The sequence below is a fragment of the Anomaloglossus baeobatrachus genome, chromosome 7, assembly GCF_048569485.1.
Source record: "Anomaloglossus baeobatrachus isolate aAnoBae1 chromosome 7, aAnoBae1.hap1, whole genome shotgun sequence".
NCBI lineage: Eukaryota > Metazoa > Chordata > Amphibia > Anura > Aromobatidae > Anomaloglossus > Anomaloglossus baeobatrachus.
This window is the reverse complement of record NC_134359.1, coordinates 123352956-123380069: the sequence shown is the minus strand read 5'-3', so window position 1 is coordinate 123380069 and position 27114 is coordinate 123352956. Positions and strand designations below refer to the sequence as shown.

Below are 27114 nucleotides of genomic sequence, written 5' to 3'. Positions count from 1 at the left end.
TACTAATATTGGGGCTGTAATGATGTAGTATATTACAGGTGTAGTATATGGGGATGTAGTGATGTAGTATATTACAGGTGTAGTATATGGGGATGTAGTGATATAGTATATTACAGGTGTAGTATATGAAGATGTAGTGATGTAGTATATTACAGGTGTAATATACTGGGGGTGTAGTGATGTAGTTTATTACAGGTGTAGTATATGGTGGTGTAGTGATGTTTAGTACAGGTGTAGTATATGGTGGTGTAGTGATGTAGTTTATTACAGGTGTCATATTTGGGAATGTAGGGATTTAATATATTACAGGTGTAGAATATGGGGGTGTAGTGGTGTAGTTTATTACAGGTGGAGTATATGGTGATGTACTGTAGTGATGTAGTATATTACAGGTGTAGAATATGGGGGTGTAGTGGTGTAGTTTATTACAGGTGGAGTATATGGTGATGTACTGTAGTGATGTAGTATATTACAGGTGTGGTATATGGGAATGTAGTGATGTAGTATATTGCAAGTGTAGTATATGGGGGTGTAGTGGTAGAGCATATAGGGGTGTAGTGATATAGTTTAGCACAGGTATAGTATATGGGGATGTATTATATTACAGGTGTAGTGTATGGTGATGTAGTGATGTAGTATATTACAGGTGTAGTATATGGTGGGGTGTAGTGATGTAGTATATTACAGGCGTAGAATATGGAGGTGTAGTGGTGTAATATATGGGGGGTGTAGTGATGTAGTTTATTACAGGTGGAGTATATGGTGATGTACTGTAGTGATGTAGTATAATACAGGTGTAGTATATGGGGATGTAGTGATGTAGTATATTGCAAGTGTAGTATATGGGGGTGTAGTGGTACAGTATATAGGGGTGTAGTTATATAGTTTATCACAGGTATAGTATAGGGGATGTATTATATTACAGGTGTAGTATATGGGGGGTCTAGTGATGTAGTATATTACAGGTGTAGAATATGGGGATGTAGTATATGACAGGTGTAGTATATGGGGGTGTAGTGATGTAGTATATTACAGGTGTAATATACTGAAGGTGTAGTGATGTAGTTTATTACAGGTGTAGTGATGTAGTTTATTACAAGTGTCATATATGGGGATGTAGGGATTTAATTTATTACAGGTGTAGTATATGGGGGTGTAGTAATGTAGTATATTACAGGTGTAGAATATGGGGGTATAGTGGTGTAATATATGGGGGGTGTAGTGATGTAGTTTATTACAGGTGGAGTATATGGTGATGTACTGTAGTGATGTAGTATATTACAGGTGTGGTATTTGGGGATGAGTGATGTTGTATATTGCAAGTGTAGTATATGGGGGTGTAGTGGTATAGTATATAGGCGTGTAGTGATATAGTTTATCACAGGTATAGTATATGGGGATGTATTATATTACAGGTGTAGTGTATGGGGGGGGTGTAGTGATGTAGTATATTACAGGTGTAGTATATGGGGATGTAGTATATTACAGGTATAGTATATGGGGATGTTGTATATTACAGGTGTAGTATATGGGGGTGTAGTGATGTAGTATATTACAGGTGTAGTATATGGTGGTGTAGTGATGTAGTTTATTACAGGTGTCATATATGGGGATGTAGGGATTTAATATATTTCAGGTGTAGTATATGGGGGTGTAGTGATGTAGTATATTACAGGTGTAGAATATGGGGGTGTAGTAGTGTAATATATGGGGGGTGAAGTGAATTGATGTAGTTTATTACAGGTGGAGTATATGGTGATGTACTGTAGTGATGTAGTATATTACAGGTGTAGTAAATGGGGATGTAGTGATGTAGTATATTGCAAGTGTAGTATATGGGGGTGTAGTGGTACAGTATATAGGGGTGTAGTGATATAGTTTATCACAGGTATAGTATATGGGGATGTATTATATTACAGGTGTAGTGTATGGGGGGGTCTACTGATGTAATATATTACAGGTGTAGTATATGGGGATATAGTATATTACAGGTGTAGTATATGGGGGTGTAGTGATGTAGTATATTACAGGTGTAATATACTGAAGGTGTAGTGATGTAGTTTATTACATGTGTAGTATATGGTGGTGTAGTGATGTAGTTTATTGCAGGTGTCATATATGGGGATGTAGGGATTTAATTTATTACAGGTGTAGTATATGGGGGTGTAGTGATGTAGTATATTACAGGTGTAGAATATGGGGGTATAGTGGTGTAATATATGGGGGGTGTAGTGATGTAGTTTATTACAGGTGGAGTATATGGTGATGTACTGTAGTGATGTAGTATATTACATGTGTGGTATATGGGGATGTAGTGATGTAGTATATTGCAAGTGTAGTATATGGGGGTGTAGTGGTATAGTATATAGGGGTGTAGTGATATAGTTTATCACAGGTATAGTATATAAGGATATATTATATTACAGGTGTAGTCTATGGTGATGTAGTGATGTAGAATATTACAGGTGTAGTATATGGTGGGTTGTGCAGCTCCCCCATGCTCCCTGTATACTGCTGGCAGCTCCCCCGGGTATGCACTGATTTAAAAAAAAAATGTTTTTACCGCTTTCCTCATTCCCCCGCTGCTGTCCTCACGTGTCCTCGTTCCCCACTGCTCCATCCTCATCTCTCCTCCGCTCCCCAGCAGCTGCTGTTGGCATCCTCCCGCCCTGCGCTCTGTGATCTGAGCACAGCGGACGCACAGGAGTGACGTCACCGCGCAGGCAAAGAGGGAGAATGAAGGAGCGTGGAGCTGCACATGCGACTCAACGCTTCTTCATTGTTGCTGTGTATGATGAGGGGGAAGGGGGGCCCGATGTCAGCGGCGGAGGTGTGACGCCCTGGACCCCAGGGGTCACATGTCACAACATCACCACATACACCCCCCCCACACTAGAAAGGTACCATCAGTCAACCACAATGACCTGATTGCCTCCCTCAGTGTTAGACAGGCACACCAGGTCAGGCGGAAAGACACGCCCCCCCGAGGAGTCTGCTGGCCTGAGGCAGGAAAACACAAACAGTTGAGTCCAATGCAGAGTTCAGTGCAGGACAGTGGAGAGTTGGTCCAGAACAGTCAGGCTGGCAGACGGCAGTGGTCGCCTGCAGGAGACCGGGAACACGACCAGCGGAACCGTAAGGGACCGGGACAGGGTAGTGGCCCACCGGAACCGAACCGGGGAGCTAACAGGATACCAGAGCACCAGGCAGGGTACTCAGACCCCGAACTAGGCTATATGCCACCATCATAGTCAAATTAACTGATTGCGGTCTGGACCTCAGGGGTTCATTCCCACCAAAGTCCCATTTGACGGCAACAGCCCAACCCGTCCTGATAGTAGCCACCGCCAAAGGCCAGAGATCCAAGGGCCAGCGCCTGCGGGCAAAGGAGCTCCTCCGACATATACACGCCGGGGAGCGGACTACCAGTGCTTAGGCAAAGTAGTCAAACTACAACATAAGTGCAGGAGAAAGGTGGACATTGCCAACCCGACTAGGAAGCTGCAGCCAGCTGCAGGCCCCGTTCATACCTTCGTTTGGTTTACCAGTGACTCTGTGTGGTTTAATCGTGAGTACACCAGTGCCATCAGGCACCGCACCGCACTGCACCGCAACCCTGCGCCCTGCACCCCGGCCCTCGCACAACCGGGCCCCGGGACCAACATCCTCTACCGACGGAGGGGTCAACACCTAGCTGCGCCACTACACCGCTCCCGGGAGTCCCCGTACCTTCATCGCAGCGGTGGTGTCCACCATCACCACAACCCGTGGGTGGCGTCACGAACAATCACCCCAAAACTAACTACCCGCATCCCCCGTGTGCAACGCTAACCCCCCTTGCAGAGCGACGTGACCCCCGGGTCCATGAGAGGCTCAAGCCACCACCCGTAGAACGCGAGCACGGATCCGAGCGGCTCGGCGGCCGCAGCCGAGGCCACCGGGCGGTACACATTGACTATTCTGGCGCTGTGAACAGGATAGAACCAGTCTACTTACCCGTAGAAGTGCGCCTTGTGGTTCCAGTCAGCGGCATCCCGCTGAAAAATCTGAAGATCCGCCATCTTGGGCGCGAAAGTTTCCTGCTCGAGTCGTCTTCCCCGAGCAGTGGAGGCGCGAAAGTGAAGCCCCGCCCCCAAAGAGAGAAGTGCTGTAGAAAAACCAAGGGGGGATGGGAAGAAGATGTCTACCCCTGCCGGAGACGGCAGAGAGGCGTCAGCTGCAGGAGCGGCGTCGCCCAAAGAGGGGAACGTGGCGGCCCTCGCTCCGGTCGCAAGAGCAGGGGAGGCCGCAGGTCCAGCGTTTGCCCAGGTAATGCCGATCTCCCTGCCGTACGTGCCCGGTGCTACTTGGCTACCCCAGCACAATTGGAAGCCGGATGCCTTACAGGTGTTCCGGAAAAAGATATACCCAATTCTTGACCTGTATGCCATGACTGGAAGACAGCGGGCGATGGTGGTACTCAGGCAGCTAACCGGTGCAGCCGAGCAGGGGACAGAGACCTGGACCGATGCGGACCGGGCCTCAGTAGTCACTATTTTTGAGAAACTCCAGACCGCCTTTGAGACCCGGACCGAGGCTGAGTTGCGGATGCAGTTCTACCAATGTCGGCAGCGGCCCGCAGACAGTATCAGAGACTATGCCCCGCGCTTGCAGACGGCCCTGCTGACCCTGAGGCGGGTGGACACCATCAGCGACGCCGACAGCAACAAGATGTTGGTGGAGCAGTTTCTACAGGGACTGGGGTCTGCTGAAGATCGCAAACAGCTGCGGTTATGGACTCTGGAGCATGCTGACTTAGACTTTACGGTACTAAAGGAGCGAGCCATCAAGGCCCTGCAAACATCAACTGGTGGCGCTCCTGACGCGGCCCCTTGGCCGGCTGAAACCGCTCCCGTCTCAGTGGCGCCCCCTCCCTTGGCTCGACCGGCCCCTGCTACTGCCGTCGGGACATTAGAAGCGCTGGCCTCGCAGGTCCAGCATATGAATGAAGATCTTACCCGGATCCTCGCCGCACTCCAGCTGCCGATGAGAGTCAAGCCCCAAGAGAAGATTCAGCTCGCCGACAGCCCGGAGGACGTCCCGTGGATGCAGCAGAGGAAGAACACCGACCTGCGGTATAGGCCACCTGTGTGCTACAGGTGCAACAAGCCCGGCCATTACTCTAGGCGATGTCCGTTAAACGAGCAACCCCTGAGGCCAAGGGCCAATCCTCAGGAGTAGACCCAGTAGACTGAAGAGACTGGTTTGTGGGAGGCCGCCCCATCATCCCCCTGGCGGTGGACGACGTCCCGACTATGGCCCTGCTGGACACTGGATCGCAGGTAACCACTATGCCTTAAGGCTACTTTACACACTGCGATATCGGTCCCGATATCGCTAGTGTGGGTACCCGCCCCCATCTGTTGCGCGACACGGGCATATCGCTGCCCGTATCGCACAACATCGCCCACAGCCGTCACACATACTTACCTGTCCGGCGACGTCGCTGTGACCGGCGAACCGCCTCCTTTCTAAGGGGGCGGTCCATGCGGCGTCACAGCGACGTTACTGAAACGTCACTGAACCGCCGCCCAATAGCAGCGGAGGGGCGGAGATGAGCGGGACGTAACATCCCGCCCACCTCCTTCCTTCCGCATAGCGGTCGGGAGGCAGGTAAGGGGAGCTTCCTCGTTCCTGCGGCGTCACACGCAGCGATGTGTGCTGCCGCAGGAACGAGGAACAACCTCGTTACTGCTGCAGTAACGAGATTTGAGAATGGACCCCCGTGTCGCCGATTAGCGATTTTGCACGTTTTTGCAACGATGCAAAATCGCTTATCGATGTCACACGCAACGGCATCGCTAATGCGGCCGGATGTGCGTCACGAATTCCGTGACCCCAACGACTCCGCATTAGCGATGTCGTAGCGTGTAAAGCCCGCTTTATTCATTGTACCAACGATATTGGGCCGATAGTGAATTCGTCCCTCCCGATGATAACATGACCGTTATTGCGGCCAATGGGCTCCCCATGACCCAAGTGGGGCTCAGGGAAGTAACCCTGAGAGTGGGACGGAAGCAGCTGAAACACCAAGGGATGATTGTGGTGCTGAATGAGTCCAATGACCGTAACCCAAATGTGGTCCTCGGGACCAATGTGATTGAGCACTGTATGGGGGAGGTGTTGAGCTTGCTCCGAATCCGGAGAAGGTTGCTGACATCCATAGCTGGCCACAACCGACCACGGTGAGAGAAGTCAGGCAGTTCCTGGGCCTGGTGGGATACTACCGCCGTTTCATCAAGGGGTACACAAAGATGGCCGCGCCCATGCAAGACCTCCTCGTGGGACAGACCAAGAATGGGAGAGCCCCTGGCCCCCCGTTTGTCTGGAATGAGAAACATGAGGAATCCTTCCACCAGTTGAAGTCAGCCCTGACGGGCGAAGAAATCCTGACCTACCCGGACTTCGGTCTCCCGTTCGTTCTCTATACCGATGCCAGTAATGTTGGCCTGGGCACGGTCCTGTCCCAGGTGCAGGATGAGAAGGAAAGGGTGATCGCCTACGCTAGCAGAAAGCTTCGGCCGACGTAACGGAACCCCGAAAACTACAGTTCCTTCAAGCTTGAGTTCTTAGCCCTTGTGTGGGTCATAACTGAAAGGTTCAAGCATTACCTCGCAGCGGCGAAGTTTACTGCCTACATGGACAAGAATCCATTGACACATCTAGACACGGCCAAGCTGGGTGCCCTGGAGCAGCGGTGGATGGCTCGACTGTCCAACTACAGGGCCGGCTGCAGGAACACCAATGCAGATGCGCTGTCCCGAATGCCGCACCTACCTGCTGACGGGGTAGAGAACAATGACCTTGAAGAAATTGAGCTACCCGCCTTCCATCGGCCCCGAGATGAGAAGCCCTGCGTTAACCAACAGCAGGTGAACCTTGACCCGCTGCCCGGTCAGGGGTGGCAGGAAGCCCAGGATCAGGAACCTGCGGTCCAGCTGGTTAAAGCCATGATCGCGCAGGGCTCCTCCCGGTTGGATCCTGCGGCCCCCTCAGAAGCCCAACGGTTGTGAAAGGAGAGAAACCGGCTTCACCTGCATCAGGGGAAGCTGTGCCGGGAAATGATCAATCCAAAGACCCATGAGAAAGTTCGCCAGGTGGTGGTCCCTCAAGCCAGTGTGCCCAGGGTCCTGAAGGCCAACCACGATGGTGCAGGACACTTCGGTTGGAAGAAGCTGGAGATGTTGTTGAGAGAGGGGTTCTACTGGAGTGGGATGCGGGAGTCTGTGGAGGCCTGGTGTCGAGAATGTGGCCCCTTCACCCTGAGAAGGCGAGATCAGGCCAGCCTGAAGGCCCCCCTTCAGCCGATCATCACCCACCAGCCATTGGAGTTGGTTGCCCTGGACCACATCAAGCTCACGCCCAGCCGAAGCGGGTACACCTATGCCCTGACCATCGTGGACCATTACTCCAGGTTCATGGTGGTTGTCCCAGTTAAAGATCTGACGGGCTATACCACAGCTAGAGCCTTCCAGGCCTACTTCTGTCGACCACACGGCTACCCGGAAAGGGTGCTCACAGACCAGGGCTCGGCCTTTGAAGCGGAGGTGTTCCAGGAGTTCTGTCACTTGTATGGGTGTAAGAAGATCCAGCCTACGCCATACCATGCCCAGACTAATGGGATGTGTGAGAAAAGGAATCACCTGGTCCTGAACCTCCTCAAGACGCTACCACTAGAGGAAATGAACCTGTGGCCTGAGAAGTTGCCTGACCTGGTGGATATGTACCATAACATCCCCTGCAGTTCCACCAAGTGTACGCCGGCATATCTAATGAGAGCCCGACCGGGACGGCTGCCCGTAAACCTGGAGATGGATATAGAAGCACCCGAAGCCCTCTCATCCACCAACTGCTGGGACGCCAAGCGACAGATGCAGTATCGACAGATCCAAGAATATGTGGAAAGGAATCTGCGCCAGAGCCGAGAAAAACAGGAGCAGCACTTCAACAGGCGGGCTCCGGCTGCCCCCTTTGCACCCGGGGATGTGGTACTAAAACGCAAGAGAAGGACACACAAGCTCAATGATCAGTGGGAGAGGACCCCATATGTCGTGCAACCCACTGGATGGGAGAATGAGAAGACTTATTTGATCAGTCGTGACCAGGGGAAGACCACGGCTACCATTTCTAGAGACCACCTGAAGAATGCCCAGATCCCCTAAGGCTGGTAGATGGAACTCCGGCTTCCGTGCCGAGCGGGGAAAAGAAGAAGGAGGTGATTCATACTGTAATGGGCGACTTAAGAGCAGACTGGCCTATGCAGAATGGCGGGGTGATTGTTCCTGTGATAACGTTCCCACAACCCGTGGAAGAAAGAGAGGCGGAGACATCCACCAGCGAGCCAGCCAAACCAGTGCCCAGGGATGCACCTATACTACGCCCCCGCGTAGGTCTCTGTCTGCCATACCTGACACAAGGGAAGAGGGGCCAATTATCCCCTCTGTCCCACTACCTCCCACTGATGACACTGGGTCCAGAAGGTCCACACGACCTAACCTAGGTAGGCCCTTGCTTAGGTACAGGGAAACTGCTATTTAGGGGTGCGATGTATTGATTGTGTAAATATCTTAATGAATGAGCATTAATCACCCGAGGCTTTCACCTGATTCACAAGTGACAATCCCCGTTGGGACCAACAAGTTTATTTTGTGGTAGCCCGTTGGCTGCTGAAGTGCCCGTCCCCATTGGGACTGATGTTGTCACTATTTCCCCCAAAGACAAGGCTGAGAACATGCAAGCCACCCAAAAACTATTGGGTTTGTAAATAGTCCCCCAACTGCCCCTTCCCACAACTGCCAGTCTCCGGAGAGGCTGGTTGGAGGAAGGACCGGTGACCATCCTCCAGGTCAGGGGTCCCCTTGGACGTGGGGCCTCTGAAGAACTGCCGGGTGCGTAGCACCGTACCCGTTCCCGCTTGGGTGGCCTGGGCCAGTTCCTGTTTTCCGGACTGGGGAAAAGGGGTGCTGCTTGTTTCTTAGGGGCAGCATCAAGGTTCAGGTTGCTTAGGTGGGAAAGCAGAAGGACCCGTTAATGTTATTAAAAATGTTTTCCCGTTTGCAACGGTTCAAGTGATGTGCCTCCCGTAAGGGAAGAAATGAAAATGCTTTTTGAATGTTTACCTGTTATTTATCTTTTTGCAGTTAACAACAAAATAAACCGGTGTGGACGGGCAGCCCGCGGACGGTCTGCATTAAACCAAGGGAGAATGTGACGCCCTGGACCCCAGGGGTCACAGGTCACAACATCACCACATACACCCCCCCCACACTAGAAAGGTACCATCAGTCAACCACAAAGACCTGATTGCCTCCCTCAGTGTTAGACAGGCACACCAGGTGGGCGAAGTCAGGCGGAAAGACACGCCCCCCGAGGAGTCTGCTGGCCTGAGGCAGGAAAACACAAACAGTTGAGTCCAGTGCAAAGTTCAGTGCAGGACAGTGGAGAGTTGGTCCAGAACAGTCAGGCAGGCAGACGGCAGTGGCCGCCTGCAGGAGACCGGGAACACAACCAGCGGAACCGTAAGGGACCGGGACAGGGAAGTGGCCCACCGGAACCGAACCAGGGAGCTAACAGGATACCGGAGCACCACGCAGGGTACTCAGACCCCGAACTAGGCTATATGCCACCACCATAGTTGAATTAACTGATTGCGGTCTGGACCTCAGGGGTTCATTTCCACCAAAGTCCCGTTTGACGGCAACAGCCCAACCCATCCTGATAGTAGCCACGGCTAGAGTTGAGCGCGGTTCTAGGTTCGTGGTTCTCCAGTTCGCGGCTCGAGTGATTTTGGGGCCTGTTCTAGATCGAACTAGAACTCGAGCTTTTTTGCAAAAGCTCGATAGTTCTAGATACGTTCGAGAACGGTTCTAGCAGCAAAAAAACAGCTAATTCCCAGCTGGCTTTCCGCTGTAATAGTGTAAGTCACTCTGTGACTGACACTATTATGAAATTTCAGTGTATAGTGTGCGGGAACAGCGCCTTCAGATCACTGCTGTATGGATAATGGCGATCGCCAGATTTTTTTTTTTTTCCTTGTCTTCCTTCCCTAAGCGCGCGCTTGTAGTGGGGAGGGCCAGCATGTCAGCCAATCCCAGACACACACACAGCTAAGTGGACTTTTAGCCAGAGAAGCAACGGCATGTGTGATAGGATGTCCATGTCACATGTCCCTGCATTATAAAAACGAGTATCTGCCCGTCCGGACGCCATTATCTCTTCTGCGTCCTTGGTGTCAGACATCACTGGCGCAGCTCCGTCCTGAGTCCTATCGCCGATACTGCTGTATGTGCTCCATACACAGCGCTGGAACGCTTACGGATAGCACTTTCTATCAGTCCTTTTAAGGGCTCGTACCGGCAGGGTCAGAGCCATAGGTGACAGGTCCTGAAAACAGAGACAGCGTCTGTGTAGCTAAGGTCAGGGATTTCCTCGCTGCATTTCCCCATTAGGAGGGAATAGAAAGGCAGGCTTCCATTCCTCTACCCAGAGCCCCACAACCCTGGCACTGTACCCTCCTGTCCTCTGCACACTCCAACTCATTATAACTAAGCCATTATACTAGCAAACACTGAGTGTACCTAGTGTCATCCTAAATGTGGCTATTGGACTTCTGTATAGTCCCAGTAGTGCACAGATATTTGCAGCACGTCTGCCTGCATTGCACACTCAAACTCATTATAACTAATCCATTATACTAGCAAACACTGAGTGTACCTAGTGGCATCCTAAACGTGGCTGTTGGACTTCTGTATAGTCCCACTAGTGCACAGATATTTGCAGCACCTCTGCCTGCATTGCACACTCCAACTGATAGCTACTAAGCCATTATACTAGCAAACACTGAGTGTACCTAGTGGCATCCTAAACATGGCTGTTGGACTTCTGTATAGTCTTAGTAGTGCACAGATATTTGCAGCACGTCTGCCTGCATTGCACACTCCAACTCATTATAACTAAGCCATTATACTAGCAAACACTGAGTGTACCTAGTGTCATCCTAAACGTGGCTATTGGACTTCTGTATAGTCCCACTAGTGCACAGATATTTGCAGCACGTCTGCCTGCATTGCACACTCCAACTGATAGTTACTAAGCCATTATACTAGCAAATACTGAGTGTACCTAGTGTCATCCTAAACGTGGCTATTGGACTTCTGTATAGTCCCACTAGTGCACAGATATTTGCAGCACCTCTGCCTGCATTGCACACTCCAACTCATTATAACTAAGCCATTATACTAGCAATTTATGCTGCCAGTTTAAGGGCCGTAGTTGCATTATCAGGGATATTTATTCTTTATTATTCTGCTGTTAATAAAGCTAGACCACCGCTGCAATCTACACCACCTCTCAATTTTTACTACCACATTTTCAGTGCACAATCTTGTCGCAATCAACATGAGTGGCAAAATGACAGATGCTGGTGGAAAGGGGAAGAGGCGTGCTGGAAAAGGAAAAAAAGGGTTTGTCCGTGGGGAAGGTGGCAAAGCTCCATTATCATCTGCTGAAGATAGACCATCTACCAGCAAAAGTAAGATGTCTACTACTTACCGTGGACAATCCGATGTGCTCCCTTTTTTATGGACACGAAGAACAGGAACAAAGGTAGATGATGGCCAAAAAAGGAAAATGCTTGAATGGATCTCAAGTGGTCCAACAAGTGCCCTCTCAGCCACTTCAAGTACCGCATCCAAAAAACACCAGTCCTCTGAGTTGTCATCCCAATCAAACTTGCTTTCTCCCAGCTCTGAAGTCTCCATCAGCCCTGCACAGTATGGTGGAACTGAGATGGCTGAGTCTGCAGAGCTGTTCAGTCACACTATAGCCTGGGAATCAGAGGTCTGCTCCCAAGCTACAGTGAGTACATACCAGGAAATGGTCTGCAGTGATGTCCAGAACCTTTGTGACTCTGATTCAGGCCGTGAGAACCAAGTTTCTGAGCATAATGTTGACCCTTTGTCACAAACTGTAACACCTGTGGTTATAGACAATGAGGAACATACTGATGAAGATGAGACGCAGATACCCGATTGGGATGATAACTTAAATATTCGGTCAGGGCAAGAAGAGGCTCGGTCTGAGGGGGAGGGGAGTGCAAACACAACAATTGATGATGAAGTTCTAGATCCCACCTACTGTCAACCCCCAGTCAGGCACTCGAGGAGGTCAACAGAGGCGGTGGAGGAGGATGCAACCGACGACGAAGTTACCTTGCGCCTTCCTGGACAGAGTCGGAGCACTGGTAGCACGTCTACAACTGCATCCTCAGCCACCACTCTGCCTCTGAGCACTAGTCGGGGGGGCTCAGCAGGTCGCATGCCCTCTAAGCCTTGCCTAGCCTGGTCCTTTTTTGACATAGAAAAAGATCGCCCAAATTATGTGATGTGTAAAATTTGTCGTGAGTCTGTTAGTAGAGGTCAAAACCTCAGCAGTTTGACAACTTCTTCCATGAATCGTCACATGAATAAATATAGGTCCCGGTGGGAAGCTCACTGTGCTGCAATGCAGCCTAGCGGAGCAAACCATCCACGGCCTGCCCCTTCCAGTGCATCCGCGCGCTCTTCATCTTCTAGGACTGTGGGGACAGCTGTCACACCTGGTTTTCCACGCACAACTTCCACCACTGTAACCGCAACAGGCACTTTGCTTGGTAGGTCGTCAGTTGGTTTGGAAGGGGAAACAAGTGAGTGTGTACAGCTCTCTCAGACATCGATAGCACCAACGTTGGATGAAGGCAACATCATGTCTCCGCCTGCACTTTCCTCACAAACCTGCATTTTTCCTGGGACACCCTACTCAACACCGTCTACACACAGCAGCCAGATCTCTGTCCCTCAGATGTGGTCAAATAAAAGGCCATTTCCTGCGACCCATGACAAAGCTAAGAGGTTGACTGTATCCCTCTGTAAGCTCTTGGCTACCAAAATGCTGCCTTTCCGCCTAGTGGACACACAGGATTTTCGAGACCTCATGTCTGTCGCTGTGCCCCAGTACCAGATGCCTAGTCGCCACTACTTCTCTAAGAAAGGTGTGCCCGCGCTACACCAGCATGTCGCACACAACATCACCACTTCCTTGAGAAACTCTGTGTGTGAACGGGTGCATTTCACCACCGATACTTGGACCAGTAAGCATGGACAGGGACGTTACATGTCGCTGACTGGGCACTGGGTAACTATGGTGATAGATGGTGAAGGGTCTGCTGCACAAGTCTTGCCGTCGCCACGACTTGTGTGTCAATCCTCTGTCTGTCCAAGTTCCGCCACTGCTTCTGCCTCCTCCACCTCATCTGGGTCCTCCACCTCCGCCCCAAGCCTGCCTGGTCAGGCCACCAGCGTTCTCACTGCGCAGAAGGAATCACGCACCCCTCATTACTATGCTGGCAGCAGAGCGCAACGGCATCAGGCGGTCTTTAGCTTGACATGTCTTGGGAATAGGAGTCACACAGCTGAGGAGTTGTGGTCAGCTCTGCGGTCAGAGTTTAATAAATGGTTGTCTCCACTCAACCTGCAGCCTGGTAAGGCTGTGTGCGACAATGCTGCAAACCTGGGTGCGGCCCTTCGCCTGGGCAAGGTGACACATGTGCCTTGTATGGCTCACGTGTTGAACCTTGTCGTCCAGCAATTCTTAACACACTATCCCGGCCTAGATGGCCTTCTGACCAGGGCACGAAAACTGTCTGCTCACTTCCGCCGTTCAACCGCCGCAGCTGAGCGACTTGCATCTCTCCAGAAGTCTTTCGGCCTGCCGGTTCATCGCCTGAAATGCGATGTGGCGACATGCTGGAATTCGACTCTCCACATGTTACAGCGACTGTGGCAGCACCGCCGAGCCCTGGTGCAATACGTCATGACGTATAGCCTGGGCCAACGAGATGCAGAGGTGGGGCAGATCACCCTGATGGAGTGGTCTCAGATCAAGGACCTATGCACCCTTCTGCACAGTTTCGACATGGCGACGAATATGTTTAGCGCTGACAATGCCATTATCAGCATGACAATTCCAATCATTTACATGCTGGAGCACACGCTAAACACTATTCGGAGTAAGGGGGTGGGACAACAGGAAGGGGAGGAACTACAGGAGGATTCATATGCGCAAGGGACAACAACATCACCAAGGTCCAGACGTTCATCATCACCAACGCAGCAGGCATGGGACCATGGGGGACAGGGATCAACAAGGGCGCATAGTAGCAGGCGAAAAGTTGAGGAAGGTGCAGGAGAACATGAAGAAATGGAGGACGAACTGTCCATGGACATGGAAGACTCAGCAGATGAGGGAGACCTTGGTCAAATTTCAGTTGAAAGAGGTTGGGGGGAGATGTCAGAGGAAGAAAGAACGGTTAGCACCTCTATGCCACAAACACAGCGTGGACTTGGTCCGCATGGCTGCGCAAGACACATGAGTGCCTTCTTGTTGCACTACCTCCAACATGACCCGCGTATTGTCAAAATTAGAAGTGATGATGACTACTGGATTGCCACACTATTAGATCCCCGGTACAAGTCCAAATTTTGTGACATAATTCCAGCCATAGAAAGGGACGCACGTATGCAGGAGTATCAGCAGAAGCTGTTACTCGATCTTATCTCGGCTTTTCCACCAAACAACCGTGCAGGTGCAGGGAGTGATTCTCCCAGTTGTAACTTGACAAACATGGGACGGTCTCGTCATCTTCAACAGTCTACCCGTACCAGTAGGACTGTATCTGGTGCTGGTAACAGCAATTTTATGGAATCTTTTCATATTTTTTTTAGACCCTCCTTTGCAAGGCCACCAGAGACAACAAGTCTGACACATAGTCAACGGCTGGAGAGGATGATACAGGAGTATCTCCAAATGAACATCGATGCCCTGACTTTGCAAATGGAGCCTTGCTCCTTTTGGGCTTCAAATCTAGAAAAATGGCCAGAGCTCTCCAGTTACGCCTTGGAGATTTTGTCGTGTCCAGCTGCCAGCGTTGTCTCTGAACGTGTCTTCAGTGCTGCTGGGTGTGTGCTGACAGATAAGCGCACGCGTCTGTCCAGTGACAATGTGGACAGACTAACGTTCATCAAAATGAACAAGTCATGAATCCACCAGGAATTTACTACCCCTGTGTCATCCTGGGGAGAGTAAATGCTTGTGGATTTGGAATGTGCTTGATGCAAATCAAAACATCCTGTTTACAACTAGGGCACAAGTGCTGCCACTGATAAGATGTCTGTGTGGCCCAATTTTTTGAAAAAAGGGAGACTCCGCTTGGAGTAACCCTTGCGTGCTGTGTTTTTTAAAAATGATCCAAGATGAACAGAGCTGGGATCAGGAAAGACCTTGCTATCTACCCCGGTGTCATCCTGGGGACGGTTAAGAATAGCGTATTTTTGAATGTGCTTGATGCAAATCAAAACATCCTGTTTGCAACAAGGGCACAAGTGCTGCCACTGATAAGGTGTCTGTGTGGCCCAATTTTTTGAAAAAAGGGAGACTCCGCTTGGAGTAACCCTTGCTTACTGTGTTTTTTTAAAAGGAGCCAAGATGAACAAGTCATGGTTCAGCTAAGACTTTATTTATCTACCTACCCCGGTGTCATGCTGGGGACGGTTAATTATGGCGTATTTTTTAATGTGCTTGATGCAAATCTAGCTGTGAAGTGTAAAACTAGGGCACAACTGCTGCCACTGAATGGGTGGGTGTGTGTGGGGCCCATTTTTTGGAAAAAAAGGGAGACTCCGCTTGGAGTAACCCTTGCTTGCTGTGTTTTTAAAAAGGAGCCAAGATGAACAGAGCTGGGATCAGGAAAGACTTTATCTACCTACCCCGGTGTCATGCTGGGGACGGTTAATTATGGCGTATTTTTGAATGTGCTTGATGCAAATCTAGCTGTGAAGTGTACAACTGGGGCACAACTGCTGCCACTGAATGGGTGGGTGTGTGTGGGGCCCAATTTTTGGAAAAAAAGGGAGACTCCGCTTGGAGTAACCCTTGCTTGCTGTGTTTTTTAAAAATGATCCAAGATGAACAGAGCTGGTATCAGGAAATACTTTGCTACCTACCCCGGTGTCATCCTGGGGACGGTTAAGAATAGCGTATTTTTAAATGTGCTTGATGCAAATCTAGCTGTGAAGTGTACAACTAGGGCAAAAGTGCTGCCACTGAATGGGTGGGTGTGTGTGGGGCCCAATTTTTGGAAAAAAAAGGGAGACTCCGCTTGGAGTAACCCTTGCTTGCTGTGTTTTTTAAAAATGATCCAAGATGAACAGAGCTGGTATCAGGAAATACTTTGCTACCTACCCCGGTGTCATCCTGGGGACGGTTAAGAATAGCGTATTTTTGAATGTGCGTGATGCAAATCTAGCTGTGAAGTGTACAACTAGGGCAAAAGTGCTGCCACTGAATGGGTGGGTGTGTGTGGGGCCCAATTTTTGGAAAAAAAGGGAGACTCCGCTTGGAGTCACCCTTGCTTGCTGTGTTTTTTAAAAATGATCCAAGATGAACAGAGCTGGTATCAGGAAATACTTTGCTACCTACCCCGGTGTCATCCTGGGGACGGTTAAGAATAGCGTAGTTTTGAATGTGCTTGATGCAAATCAAAACATCCTGTTTGCAACTAGGGCACAAGTGCTGCCACTGATAAGGTGTCTGTGTGGCCCAATTTTTGGAAAAAAAGGGAGACTCCGCTTGGAGTAACCCTTGCTTGCTGTGTTTTTTAAAAATGATCCAAGATGAACAGAGCTGGTATCAGGAAATACTTTGCTACCTACCCCGGTGTCATCCTGGGGACGGTTAAGAATAGCGTATTTTTGAATGTGCTTGATGCAAATCTAGCTGTGAAGTGTACAACTGGGGCACAACTGCTGCCACTGAATGGGTGGGTGGGTGTGGGGCCCAATTTTTTGAAAAAAAGGGAGACTCCGCTTGGAGTAACCCTTGCTTGCTGTGTTTTTTAAAAATGATCCAAGATGAACAGAGCTGGGATCAGGAAAGACTTTGCTACCTACCCCGGTGTCATCCTGGGGATGGTTAAGTATGGCGTATTTTTGAATGTGCTTGATGCAAATCAAAACATCCTGTTTGCAACTAGGGCACAAGTGCTGCCACTGATAAGGTGTCTGTGTGGCCCAATTTTTGGAAAAAAGGGAGACTCCGCTTGGAGTCACCTTGCGGTGTTTTACATGATTTTAGAAGGTCATGCCATGCCTATATCTGTGTCTCATCCTCTTTTTCCTCGTAACGCTGTTTTGTTTTCACATGAGAATTTGTCCTTGTCACTTTCCCATGTGTTTGTGTTGTGTTGTGAGTTGTTTGTCACCTTTTGGACACCTTTGAGGGTGTTTTCTAGGTGTTTTTATGTGTTTGTGATTGCCTGCCATTGTTTCCTATGCAGTTCGAGTTCGGTTCGTCGAACGTTCGACAAACCGAACTCGAACGGGACCTCCGTTCGGCGAACCGACCTCGAGCCGAACCGCGACCGGTTCGCTCATCTCTAGCCACGGCCAAAGGCCAGAGATCCAAGGGCCAGCGCCTGCGGGCAGAGGATCTCCTCCGACATCTACATGCCGGGGAGCGGACTACCAGTGCTTAGGCACAGTAGTCAAACTACAACATAGGTGCAGGAGAAAGGTGGACATTGCCAACCCGACTAGTAAGCTGCAGCCGGCTGCGGGCCCCGTTCATACCTTCATTTGGTTTACCAGTGACCCTGTGTGGTTTAATCGTGAGTACACCAGTGCCATTAGGCACCGCACCACACTGCACCGCAACCCTGCACCCTGCACCCCGGCACTCGCACAACCGGGCCCCCTGGACCAACATCCTCTACCCACAGAGGGGTCAACACCTAGCTGCGCCACTACACCGCTCCCGGGAGTCCCCGTACCTACACCGCAGCGGTGGTGTCCACCATCACCACAACCCGTGGGTGGCGTCACGAACAATCACCCCAAAACCAACTACCCGCATCCCCCGTGTGCAACGCTAACCCCCCTTGCAGAGCGATGTGACCCCCGGGTCCGTGAGAGGCTCGAGCCACCACCCGTAGAACGCGAGCACGGATCCGAGCGGCTCAGCGGCCGCAGTCGAGGCCGCGGGGCGGTACACATTGACTATTCTGGCGCTGTGAACAGGATATAACCAGTCTACTTACCCGTAGAAGTGCGCCCTGTGGTTCCAGTCAGCGGCATCCCGCTGAAAAATCTGAAGATCCGCCATCTTGGGCGCGAAAGTTTCCCGCTCGAGTCGTCTTCCCCGAGCAGTGGAGGCGCGAAAGTGAAGCCCCGCCCCCAAAGAGAGAAGTGCTGTAGAAAAACCAAGGAGGTCGGGAAGAAGATGTCTACCCCTGCCGGAGACGGCGGAGAGGCGTCAGCTGCAGGAGTGGCGACGCCCGAAGAGGGGAACGTGGCAGCCCTCGCTCCGGTCGCAAGAGCAGGGGAGGCCGCAGGTCCAGCGGTTGCCCAGGTAATGCCAATCTCCCTGCCGTACGTGCCCGGTGCTACTTGGCTACCCCAGTACGATGGGAAGCCGGACGCCTTACAGGTGTTCCGGAAAAAGATAAACCCAATTCTTGACCTGTATGCCATGACTGGAAGACAGCGGGCGATGGTGGTACTCAGGCAGCTGACCGATGCAGCCGAGCAGGGGACAGAGACCTGGACCGCCACCAGTTGATGTTTGCAGGGCCTTGATGGCTCGCTCCTTTAGTACCGTAAAGTCTAAGTCAGCATGCTCCAGAGTCCATAACCGCAGCTGTTTGCGATCTTCAGCAGACCCCAGTCACTGTAGAAATTGCTCCACCAACATCTTGTTGCTGTCGGCGTCGCTGATGGTGTCCACCCGCCTCAGGGTCCGCAGGGCCGTTTGCAAGCGCGGGGCATAGTCTCTGATACTGTCTGCGGGCCGCTGCCGACATTGGTAGAACTGCATCCGCAACTCAGCCTCGGTCCGGGTCTCAAAGGCGGTCTGGAGTTTCTCAAAAATAGTGAGATGGGACTCAGGCTTCCGTGCCGAGCGGGGAAAAGAAGAAGGAGGTGATTCATACTGTAATGGGCGACTTAAGAGCAGACTGGCCTATGCAGAATGGCGTGGTGATTGTTCCTGTGATAACGTTCCCACAACCCGTGGAAGAAAGAGAGACGGAGACATCCACCAGCAAGCCAGCCGAACCAGTGCCCAGGGATGCACCTACACTACGCCCCCGCGTAGGTCTCTACCTGCCATACCTGACACAAGGGAAGAGGGGCCAATAATCCCCTCTGTCCCACTACCTCCCACTGTTGACACTGGGCCCAGAAGGTCCACACGACCTAACCTAGGTAGGCCCTTGCTTATGTACAGGGAAACTGCTATTTAGGGGTGCGATGTATTGATTGTGTAAATATCCTAATGAATGAGCATTAATCACCTGAGGCTTTCACCTGATTCACAAGTGATAGATCCCGTTGGGACCAACAAGTTTATTTTGTGGTAGCCCGTTGGCTGCTGAAGTGCCCGTCCCCATTGGGACTGATGTTGTCACTATTTCCCCCAAAGACAAGGCTGAGAACATGCAAGCCACCCAAAAACTATTGGGTTTGTAAATAGTCCCCCAACTGCCCCTTCCCACAACTGCCAGTCTCCGGAGAGGCTGGTTAGAGGAAGGACCCACAGCAGAGTAGGCTGGGGTCCGGTCACCATCAGGACTGGTGACCATCCTCCAGATCAGGGGTCCCCTTGGACGTGGGGCCTCTGAAGAACTGCCGGGTGCGTAGCACCGTACCCGTTCCCGCTTGGGTGGCCTGGGCCAGTTCCTGTTTTCCGGACTGGGGAAAAGGGGTGCTGCCTGTTTCTTAGGGGCAGCATCAAGGTTCAGGTTGCTTGGGTGAGAAAGCAGAAGGACCCGTTAATGTTATTAAAAATGTTTTCCCGTTTGCAACGGTTCAAGTGATGTGCCTCCCGTAAGGGAAGAAATGAAAATGCTTTTTGAATGTTTACCTGTTATTTATCTTTTTGCAGTTAACAACAAAATAAACCAGTGTGGACGGGCAGCCCGCGGATGGTCTGCATTAAACCAAGGGGGAATTTGACGCCCTGGACCCCAGGGGTCATAGGTCACAACATCACCACATACACTCCCCCACACTAGAAAGGTACCATCAGTCAACCACAAAGACCTGATTGCCTCCCTCAGTGTTAGACAGGCACACCAGGTGGACGGAGTCAGGTGGAAAGACACGCCCCCGAGGAGTCTGCTGGCCTGAGGCAGGAAAACACAAACAGTTGAGTCCAGTGCAGAGTTCAGTGCAGGACAGTGGAGAGTTGGTCCAGAACAGTCAGGCAGGCAGACGGCAGTGGCCACCTGCAGGATACCGGTAACACGACCAGCGGAACCGTAAGGGACCGGGAGAGGGTAGTGGCCCACCGAACCGAAACGAGGAGCTAACAGGATACCGGAGCACCAGGCAGGGTACTCAGACCCCGAACTAGGATATATGCCACCACCATAGTTGAATTAACTGATTGCGGTCTGGATCTCAGGGGTTCATTCCCACCAAAGTCCTGTTTGATGGCAACAGCCCAACCCGTCCGGATAGTAGCCACCGCCAAAGGCCAGAGATCCAAGTTCCAGCGCCTGCGGGCAAAGGAGCTCTTCCGACATCTACACGCCGGGGAGCGGACTGCCAGTGCTTAGGCACAGTGGTCAAACTACAACATAGGTGCAGGAGAAAGGTGGACATTGCCAACCCGATTAGGAAGCTGCAGCCGGCTGCGGGCCACGTTGATACCATCGTTTGGTTTACCAGTGACTCTGTGTGGTTTAATCGTGAGTACACCAGTGCCATCAGGCACCACACCTCGCTGCACCGCAACCCTGCGCCCTGCACCCCGGCCCTCGCACAACCGGGCCCCGGGACCAACATCCCCTAGCCACGGAGGGGTCAACACCTAGCTGCGCCACTACACTGCTCCCGGGAGTCACCGTACCTTCACCGCAGCGGTGGTGTCCACCATCACCACAACCCGTGGGTGGCGTCACGAACAATCACCCCAAAATCAACTACCTGCATCCCCCGTGTGCAACGCCAACCCCCCTTGCAGAGCGACGTGACCCCCGGGTCCGTGAGAAGCTCCAGCCACCACCCGTAGAACGCGAACACAGATCCGAGCAGCTCGGTGGCCGCAGCCGAGGCCGCGGGGCGGTACAGAGGCACCGGGTCATACAGCGCCCGCGTGGTCTTTGCTATATCAGTGCAGCTCCTCTCACAAAAAGGAGCTGCTTGCTGATCTGCAGAGCAGGCCTCTAAAAGCTGCCGGGCCCGGTCTCAGTCGCGACCTCTGCGACCGCGGTAGTTACGCCCCTGGATGTAGTGATGTAGTATATTACAGGTGTAGAATATGGGGGTGTAGTGGTGTAATATATGGGGGTGTAGTGATGTAGTTTATTACAGGTGTAGTATATGGGGATGTAGTGATGTAGTATATTGCAAGTGTAGTATATGGGGGTGTAGTGGTACAGTATATAGGGGTGTAGTGATATAGTTTATCACAGGTATAGTATATGGGGATGTATTATATTACAGGTGTAGTGTATGGGGGGGTGTAGTGATGTAGTATATTACAGGTGTAGTATATGGGGATTTAGTAATACAGTATATACCTATATATATTTATACAGCTTTGTCACCATAGAAGTGGGGAGGGGACAGGCAGAATTTCTTGCACAGGGGCCCCAAGCTGTCAGTGTCCGCCCCTGGAGTCCGGTGTACAGCCCATTGGGTCCACTCCCAAACGCTCGTCGTCTACATGCTTCACCACATTATCAGCTATGTACTTTTGTTTTATTATGTATTCTGCTGCTCTCCACCAATATATTTACTCTGCACCTTATTCTTGTTGTAGGAATCCCTAACGTACTACTCCATCTATAAAGTTGTTTCCATTGCTTGTGCCAATTGCATACCTGCCCATTTCAACATGATATATATCACGGACCTGTTGGTCTGATACTCTGTATTTAATCTTTTCCTCTCATTGAATTACATTATAGTCTACAGCTATTCTGCTCACTACGGAATTCATCACACCACACTGGATCTTTACCCATACATTGCTGATGCGGCATTAGAGTTATTTTTATTCTCTCTTACTCTCAGTTATATACACATTGTTCCAATTGTGATCCACTGCTTTTTTATGACACTGATAATGTTTGTATTCCTCTTTTAGGTAGACCTGATTCTCAGGCTGCTTTGTATATCTGCATGAGCAAAATTCTAAATCTCAGGTACATATCGTGTACTTACAGCTATGGTGCTATCAAGTTGCATGTCTTCCCTTGCGTATATACCTATCATTTTTGTGTATTGTTTCATTTTTGTGTATTGTTTCATTTCTGTGTATTGTATTATTTGCCTCTCTAAATCATTATGCTCTTGTCCCTCTTGTCCTTTCTCCATATGTAGTTTGCTTATGTCATCTTTTATACAATGTAATTAATATAATCAATATATTTTTTTCTTTTGTTGATATAGACTCATATTTTGTAATCTCTTTTGTATTCAAGTGTTGGGCAAAGTAAAGTTTTCATGTTGATAAACTTTGGCTCTTTTATAAAACACTGTTCTAGTGGCATGGTTTAACCCTTACAAAGAAACCTTCCAATGTTGATCAATGTAGATTACATTATTTCTGAAAAAAGCAAATGATCATACCTTGTCTAATTTTGATCTCCAGTGTACAGAACAACATATTTATATAGTGTATAGTTATACACAGCTGCACTGGACTCCACATTATATATACAGCTTTCATGGACAGAGCTGCATAAAACTATGTACTATGGAGTACAGTAAAGCTATAAACTTTATAATATATAGTGGGGTTCTATGTACACACTATATAGTGTATGGACTCCTCACACTATATAGTGTAAAAGTGGTGTGAAAAAGTGTTTGCCTCTTCCTGATTTCTTGTTCTTGTGCATGTTTCTCACACGTAAATGTTTCAGATCACCAAACAAATTTAAATATTAGACAAAGATAACACAAGTAGTAAACACAAAATGCCATTTATAAATGAAAGTCTTCATTATTATGGGAAAAGGAAATCCTAAACCGTGTGAAAAGTGATTTCCCCCCCCCCCCAAAAGCATAAGTTAACTGTGGCTTATCACATCTTTGGGTAGTTGAGTTCAATTTCTCTAGCCACACCCTGGCCTGGTTACTGCCACACCGGTTCTCAATCAAGAAATCACTTAAATAGGACCTGCCTGACAAAGGGAAGTAGACCAAAAGATCCTCCCTAGCTAGACGTCATGCTACAATCCAAAGAAATTCAGGAACAATTGAGAAACAAAGATCTATCAGTCTGAAAAAGGTTATTAAGCCATTTCTAAAGCTTTGGGACTCCAGCGAATCACAGTGAGAGCCATTAGCCACAAATGGCAAAAATATGGAACCAAAATTACCCTGAGAATGCAGCAATGACTCATCAAAGAGGTCACAAAAGACCTCACAACAACATCCAAAAACTGCAGGCCTCACTTGCCTAAGTTAAGGTCAGTGTCCTCCATAAGAAAGAGACTGGACAAACATAGCATTTATGGTAGCATTCCAAGAGGAAAACCACTGTTGAGCCAAAAATAAAGGCTCATCTCAGTTTTGCCAGAAAACATCTTGATGATCCCCAAGACTTTTGGGAGAATACTCAGTTTCTTGAGGAGACAAAAGTTGAATTTTTTTGGAAGGTGTATTTCCCATTTCATCTGGCATAGAAGTACTACACAGCATTTCTGAAAATCTGAAATAACAGGAGAAAGGGGCGCTCCAAGGAGTGAACCTGCACTCGCTTCTGGAATAAGCAGCTTTCTTTGATTTGGAAAGGCTCACCTGATTCAGTTGTGCTGTTTAGGCACAACTCTGCAATAAGGAAAAATTCCTGGCTGCAGCTTGGTTTGTGGATCGCACACGGGGGGGCCAATATGAACAAATTGCAAAATAATTATACGATCTCCAAATGGCTATCACAGGACCATGGGACAGTGATTTCTTTTCTTTTCTTTATTCAAATACAACGCATTTCAAGGACCATTGAGTCTTCTTCATCAGGTATGATACATTAAACAACTAGATCACGTTATATAGTGCACAGCACTGAGAATTCACATTATTACAAATTAAAAGTTAACCATATCTATCTTAAAACAATTTGTTTGAAGCACAGCACCAAATAGGTACAGACATATTCAATACTTCTTAACAAAATTTAGACTTTGGAGTGGCCTAGTCAAAGTCCTGACTTTAATCTGATTGCGATGCATTGGCATGACCTTAAAAAGACAGTTCATGCTTGAAAACCCTCCAATGTGGCTGATTTACAACAATTCTGCAAAGATGAGTGGGCAAAATTTCCTCAAGAGTGTTGTAAAAGACTCATTGCCCAACCTGTCATTAGGTTTAGGGGCAATCACTTTTTCACACAGAGCCCTGTAGGTTTGAATTCCTTTTTCCCTGAGTCCTTTTTACCCCTATTTGTAAACTGCATTTTGTGTTTACTTGTGTTTTCTTTGTGTAATATTAAAATTTGTTTGGTTATCTGAAACATTTAAGTGTGACAAACATGCAAAAGAATAAAAAATTAGGAAGCTGCAAATGTCACGGGCGGAGGGGGCACGCTCGCCACGCTCGGGTCCGCGGCTGCTGCTGCTCGGTGGCTCGAGTGGTGGGCCGGACCCGGGGACTCGAGCAGCGCTCCTCACCCACGAGTGAAAAGGGGGTGGTTTGTTTTGGGAGATAGTTCGTGACGCCACCCACGGGTCATGGTGATTATAGGCACCACCGCTGCTGGTGACGGGGATCCCGGGAGAAATGGTAGGGAGCATTTAGGATGTTGTCCCCTCCGTGGGTAGGGGTTGGTGATCCCGGGGCCCGGTGGTGTAATGGGGAGGCTGGATGGCTGGGGTGCAGGGTTGCAGGGGCAGCGCGGCGCGGTGCCGGATGGCACTGTTGTACTCACTCAGACACAGATGCACAGAGTCTCTGGTAAACCAAACGGCTGGATGGACGGGTCCCGTAGCCGGCCGCAGTGTTTGTGGTGTAATGGTGGCTATCTTTCCCTGCACCTTGTTAGAAGGTTCTGACTCCTGTGGTTGCTCACCAGTAGTCCACTCCCCGGTGTATAGGTACTGAAGGAGCCCGTTTTGCCCGCAGGCGCTGGCCCTTGGATCTCTAGCCTATGGCGGTGGCTGTATATCCTCACAGTGTGGACTGTTGCCTTCTGTCGGGTCTTGGTTGTTGGGAAACCCCTGGGGTTCCGGTCATACTCGGATATGACCGTTGTCGGCGTCTCCAAGCCTAGTCGGGGTCCGATGGCCCTGCCTGTGTGCTTAGCTTCACTCCGCTCCCCGGTTCGGTACTGGCAGGCCACCGCCCGACCCCGGTCCTACGGTTCCACAGAGATCCACTAACTCCTGCAGACGGCCACCACCGTCTGGCAACCTTGCTGTTTGTGTCTGGGCCCCTACCCAGACACCGACAGATTCTGTCCTCTCACTTTCACCTCCAAACTTAATCTCTGTCACTTTTCCCGCCTCCAGGCCTGTGAACTCCTCGGTGGGTGGGGCCAACCGCCTGGCTCCGCCCCACCTGGTGTGGACATCAGACCCTGGAGGGAGGCAACAGTCAGACTACCTGGCTAGTCCAGGGCGTCACACAAACACTTTTTCACACCACTGTATATACACATAATATCATATTAAAGAGGACCAACCAGCAGGATTTTGCTATACAAGGTAAATGTAGTGCCATACAAGACTATAAGAAGCATTGGTGCTTGTGCAGATATATATATTTTTTTACATCTGCGCATGCGCTGATGCTTCTCAGTGTTCACTGCAGTATATATAATAAAATGGCACCAGAGATTGCAGTATGCGCATACGCGGACTCTGGCACCATTTTAGTGAAAATCTGAGTACTGTGGCAATGTGCACGTGCTGCCAACAACAGCAATGTCGGCGTTGCGTGATATTCGAATAAAGAAAAGGGGGCAAGCTAGAGGAAGAGGAATAAATGCAAGAACCCAACCCACAAAGATCCGCCCATGTTGCACACATCAATCAAAGTGCAGTGCTCTTCTACAACTTTGATTAAAGATATTTAATCAACCAAGCATCACATCTTTCTAAAACAGGTAAGCCTGGATTCAGCATCTTACTGCCTGTATGGCACTGCCTTTACCTCATATAGCAAAATCCTGGTGATTGGTTCTCTTTAAGTATACACAGCTCCATTGATTTGTAACCATTTACTCTTGCTCTATTTTTATCATCCATAACATGAAGGAGAAGAGGGAGTTGAGGGACTGCAACGACCACTGAGGCATTACAATGCAGAGAGCGAGAACACAGAGGAATAGTGTCAGTGTCTGAGGTATGGAGGACGCAGGGCGATGCAGAGTGGTGAGCGATGAAAAGAAGTCTGCATTTACTTCTGATTGGCCAGCTTCTCTTCCAGTCCTGTGCTCCTTCCCCTATTTCACCACTGTGGCTGGGCGGTGGCAAGTAGTGTACACTGTGTATCCGCAGTGCCAGACTTCGGGGGGGGGGGAATCATGGACTGTGCTTTTTTTATGTCGGACACTATGGACGGTAGCAAAAAGCATGTTTTTTGAGGACTGTCTCTGAATTTAAGAACAGTTGACAACACAGGATACATTCTGATCTACGCTACTGAACTCTAGTCATATAAGGAACATCATCAACATATAACTCATCGAAGGCTTACCAGAGTCCAAATGCATTTGTTTGTTACACGGTGATACCAGCTTCTCCACGTTCCTGCATGAATTGTTAACACGTCTGCCAACGTTTCCTCCTTCCATGGAAAATCCTGCAAAGAAACAGAAGATATTTCAATACCCATGTTCATAAGACAAGAGTTGAGTGATCAATACAAAACTGTACTGATGCCCAATGATCCTTTTAATGTATTTGTCCCATCCCTTGCTAAGTTAGCATTTTAAAAAATGCACCATGGCCATTTTCCATTTTTGCAAATTTGCTTTTTACATCCCTTCTTCCAAGAGCCATATTTTTTTTTATTTTTTCATTAATACAGCTGT

The 27114-nt window shown here is 49.7% G+C and overlaps 1 protein-coding gene across 1 annotated transcript in view; it reads right to left on the bottom strand.

The window, feature by feature from the left end:
* The window catches only part of LOC142245983 (T-cell-specific surface glycoprotein CD28-like), a 204329-nt gene that overhangs the window by 136422 nt on the left and 40793 nt on the right, over positions 1-27114 (bottom strand). The window contains exon 2 of the mRNA XM_075318993.1: positions 26778-26882. Coding sequence (XP_075175108.1) covers positions 26778-26882 — 105 coding nt within the window. The remainder of the gene's footprint in view (positions 1-26777; positions 26883-27114) is intronic.